The sequence below is a fragment of the Cervus elaphus genome, chromosome 14, assembly GCF_910594005.1.
Source record: "Cervus elaphus chromosome 14, mCerEla1.1, whole genome shotgun sequence".
NCBI lineage: Eukaryota > Metazoa > Chordata > Mammalia > Artiodactyla > Cervidae > Cervus > Cervus elaphus.
Genome location: NC_057828.1, coordinates 78,230,735 through 78,235,760, shown reverse-complemented (window position 1 = coordinate 78,235,760; position 5,026 = coordinate 78,230,735). Strand labels below are relative to the sequence as shown.

Below are 5,026 nucleotides of genomic sequence, written 5' to 3'. Positions count from 1 at the left end.
CATTTAAAATATTGCAGTATGTACATGTACATCCCAAACTCCCTATCTAAAATTTTCCGTGTGATTATCCTCAAAATATTAGCTTTGTTTTAAAAAGGGGACTTAACTCAGTTAAAAAGTTAAGTAATCTCTTGAAAAAAGTGAAACTGTTAGTTGCTCAGTCACGTCCGACTCTTTGTGACTCCATGGAATGTAGTCTTCCAGGCTCCTCTGTCCATGGAATTCTCCAGGCAAGAGTGCTGGAGTGGGTAGCCATTCCCTTCTCCAGGGGATCTTCTCAACCCAGGGATCGAATTCAGGTCTTCCATACTGTGGACAGGTTCTTTATCATCTGAGCCAACAGGGGAGCCCAAGTGCCCCTTTAGTGTGATCGAAACAACCCCCTCCTCTTACGACACAGTTCAGAAGCCCCCGCCCCAGGCCCCTGGTCCCACCCATTCTGCACTGCCCACCTCCCCTGGGCTTGACCTTCCCATTTGTTTTGCAGTTTAGATTGTCAACTCCAGCCCAGTGTGGTTTCGTCTCTACAGAAGATCCTGTGAATACACTTTCCAGCTTTCCCACGGGTAGGCCTATAGTGTTTTTTCCCTATAGTTATTTTTTTCCCTCCCAGAGCCCTGGCTGAGAGGAGATTTTTCTCTGCTTAGGGGTGGGATTTTCTATCCTCCTCATTACTAGGAAAGTGGCCCTTCGAGAGTCAGGAGAAGACAAGACCGAATCAGTCTAACTCCCTACTTGGAGTACGCTCAAAGCCCTTTTCTGTGTGAGTGGACACCTCTCCCAATATTCCACTTTGCATCTTTTGTTAAGAAGGGTCGTGCAACCTCCCATGGGTATTTTTGGTCCTGGAAAAGACTCCTCTATTAATTAAATAAACAGAAGGCAAACTTCTGTCATAAAATTTGAAATTATGTGTGAGATATTAAAGGAAAATGATTACAATTTGCTGCAATTGATATGTTCACTGCAAATTATGGATATTTTGAAATTGCCTGACAATATTATTGTGCTAGCAGCAACTAAGAATGGATTTTCCTCTGTTCTGAATGAAGATCCAGCTATCAAAAATTGTCATTACTGTACAGACTTCCTTGGTGGTCCAGTGGTTAAGGTTTAGCCTTCCAATGCAGGGGGTGTGGGTTCGACTCCCAGTCAGAAAGCTAGGATCCCATGTGCCTCATAGCCAAAAACTCAAAACATTAAACAGAAGCTATATTGTACGAGATTGGTGCAAAAGTAATTGCGGTTTTGCATTGTTGAACTTTGCCATTTGATATTGGAATACTTTCTTAAATAAGTGTGGTTATAGTTCATTTCAATGCACACATCTCACTTTGTTTTTGTTTGTTTGTTTGTTTTTTGCCAGTGACCTTTTACTTGTTGCTTATTTTGTATTTATTTTAGACTATAAAAATGATGTTAGACAAAAAGCAAAGTCAAGCGATTTTCTTATTCAAGTTCAAAATGGTTCATAAAGCAGCACAGACAACTCGCATCATCAGCAACATGTTTGGCCCAGGAACTGCTAAAGAACATACAGTGCAGTGGTGGCTCAAGGAGTTTTGCAAAAGAGATGAGAGCCTTGAAGATGAGGAGCTTAGCAACTGGCCATTGGAAGTTGACAATGACCAATTAAGAGGATCATCAAAGCTGATCTTCTTACAACCATACGAGATGTTGCCCAAGAATTCAACGTAGACCATTCTACGGTCATTCAGCATTTGGAGCAAATCGGAAAGGTGCAAAAGCTCGTTAAGTGGGTGTCTCAAGAGCTGACCACAAATCAGAAAAATTGTCATTTTGAAGAGTCATCTTCTCTTATTCCACACAAGAATGAGCCATTTCTTGATCGGATTGGGATGTGAGACAAAAAGTGGGATTTTATATGAGATCATGGTCACTCTTTGGTGGTCTGCCGCCAGTCTGATGCACCACAGCTTTCTGAATCCTGGGAAAACCATTAGAGCTAAGGAGGATGCTCACCAAACACATGAAATGCACCGAAAACTGCAACGCCTGCAGCCAGCATTGGTAAACAGAAAGGGTCCAGTTCTTCTCCTCAACAATGCCCAACTGCACATCACACAACCAATGCTTCAGAAGTTGAACAAATTGGACTAAGATGTTTTGCCTCATTCACCATATTTACCCGACCTTTTGCCAATTGACTACAAGTTCTTCAAATATCTCAAAAACTTTTTGCAGGGAAAATGGCTTCCACAACCAGCTGGAGGCAGAAAATGCTTTCCAAGAGGCTGTTGAATCCCAAAGCATGGATTTTTATGCTGAAGGAATAAACAATCTTATTTCTAATTGGCAAAAATGTGTTGATTGTATTAATGTGTTGATTTTGATTAAAAAAGATGCATTTGAACCTAGTTATAATGATTTAAAATTCACAGTCTGAAACCATGATTACATCTGTACCAACCTAATAACAAATTCAATGAAGACTTTAAAAATGGTCCACATCAAAAAAAAAAAAAAAATCTTAAAGAAAAAGAACTTGTCATTACTACAAAATGCAGTTGCCATATGATCCAAAAATCCCACTCCTGGACATATATCCAGACAAAACTATAATTCAAAAGGTACATTCACCCCTATGTTTATAGAAGCACTATGTACAATGTCCAAGCAACCTAAATCCATCAACAGAGGAATGAATAAAAAGATGCAGTACATATATACAATGGAATATTACTCAGCCATAACCAAGAATGAAATAATGCCATTTGCAGCAACATGAATAGACCTAGAGATTATCACACTGAATAAGTCAGAAAGAGAAAGACAAATGCCATATGTTATCACTTACACATGGAATCTAAAATATGACACAATGAACTTATCTATGAAATAGAAACAGACATAGAGAACAGATTGTGGTTGCTGGGGATTGAGGGGAAGGAGGATGAGTTTGTCCCGAGCAGATAATTGAATCATTAGAAACAAACAAAGGGAAAGACCTAAAACTAGAACCACAAGGACAAAGAACAAAGAAAAATCTTGTAAGTTAGAAGAAAAATGCCATTAATAAGTCAATATTCCTTGGAAGGGAGAGGGGCGCTGATCTCCCTACAGATATTTTATTCATTCTTTGTAAGTGAACACAGCACCCCTTGAAAGTGTTCTTAGCTAAAGTTGACAAAACTAAGTTCTCAGCTTCCTTTAACTTGTCTTTCTGGATCCCACCCTTGGGCTCTCCTTGGAGTCCAGTAGCCCACACCTCAGGCCGCTTTGGAAGCAGCAGCTGCGCTTGAAACTCACTGTTGGCACAACAGTGTGCGCTCTGAGCTGATTTCTCTAAGGACAAGCAGAGCCATCCCTTCCCAGAGTCGCAGAGGCCGCCTGACCTAGAGCAGCTGCCATGGCCAGTCAGTCACAGGGGATCCACCAGCTCCTCCAGGCAGAGAAGAGGGCCAAGGACAAACTCGAGGAAGCCAAGAAGAGTAAGTCTTTTCCATTCCGTCTGATTTGTCCAGAGCAAGAGAGATAGGTTCGATCCCTGGGTCGGGGAGATCCCTGGGAGTAAGATACAGCAACCCACTCCAGTATTCTCGCCTGGAGAATCCCATGGACAGAGGAGCCTGGTGGGCTACAGTCCACGGGGTCACAGAGAGTCAGACACGACTCAGCACGGGCCTTCTCTGTCACAGAATGGGATGAGGGGAGTCCAGTAGGATGCGCATAGATCTCGGGTGGGGGGAGATGCCGATGAAATCCTCGTCCCACCACACTCCCTGGGAGAGGCTGGCTGGTTCACAGAAACTACCCACTTGTGTCTGTGTCCCATCACTGTAGTGGGATGGAGTCCTCAGCTCAGATCTTCAGGACCGGTCGCGAGCTAAGTGAGCTGATTAAGGGCACTGAAGTCACGGAGGCTCAAGCTTTGCCTCTGAGCTTCCTCCCCGGCACGACAGCTCGGAGTCTCAATACTGTGCCACAGCTCCGAGACAGACAACCAGGAACTCCCTGGCCGTCCGGAGGCTCAGTCTTGGTTGGGAAACTAAGATCTCACGAGTTCTGGGGCATGGCTAAGAAGAAAAGAAAAAAAATAAATAAAACAAGGATGACTTCCAGACTGAATCTACTTATTAGGGAGTGAATTTCCGCAAGTGACTTATCCTCTGTAAGCTTCGGTTTCTGTTCCTGTAAAATTGTGATCGTAACAGCTCATGGCCCATTCTTCTCCCTCTCTGGATGGCTTTTCATTTCCAATGTTCAAAAATTTTTGTTTGTTGTTTAGTCGCTTCAGTCATACCTGACTCTTTGTGACTCCATGGACCGTAACCCGCCGACTCCTCTGTCCATGGGATTCTCCAGGCAAGAACGCTGCAGTGGGTTGCCATTTCTTTTTCCGGGACATCTTCCTGACCCAGGGATCAAACCTGCGCTGGGTCTCTGGGTCTCTTGCATCTCCTGCATTGTCAAGTGGGGTCTTTACCACTGAGACATCCTTAAAAATATTCCCATTTAATTCTCATTTGCTAACATTCTTGCTATTTAGTCATTCATCTACTTAATTACACGTAGGATATCCTCATTAAACCTCTATCGCCTTCCTCTTCTCTTTGCTATTCACAACAACCATATGAATTAGGTATTACTATTACTTCCATTTCTTGTATGTAGAAACTGAGAGTCCATAATTTGCCATATAGTATTTTTTAAAAATAGAAAAATTCATCCAGGCACCGTGATCAAAGCATATCTTGTGTACTCCTCACACCAACCTATTTTGCAGAAAGGGAAACGTGACCCTTAGAGAAATCATGCCGGTTGCCCAAGGTCACACAGAGGAAAATCTTAAAGACAGGATTTGGATGGGGTCTGAGTCCCCAGCCACAATCTTAACAACTGCCCTGTACAAAATGTACTTGATTTTTATAATGAATGAACCAACACTGAAGATCTCTGACCCACATTCAGTTTCCCTGGGCCAAGCTCTCTTTTTCACACTCCTCCATTTCCTATCACATTGCCACTTAATCCGTCACAGAGACGTCATTACCTTCCTCCAATT

At 42.8% G+C, this 5,026-nt stretch overlaps 1 protein-coding gene across 1 annotated transcript in view; it reads left to right on the top strand.

Moving 5' to 3' along the window:
- Positions 1–3,235: 3,235 nt before the first annotated feature.
- The window catches only part of ATP6V1G3 (ATPase H+ transporting V1 subunit G3), a 20,061-nt gene continuing 18,270 nt past the window's right edge, over positions 3,236–5,026 (top strand). The window contains exon 1 of the mRNA XM_043923962.1: positions 3,236–3,452. Coding sequence (XP_043779897.1) covers positions 3,371–3,452 — 82 coding nt within the window. The 5' untranslated portion in view covers positions 3,236–3,370. The remainder of the gene's footprint in view (positions 3,453–5,026) is intronic.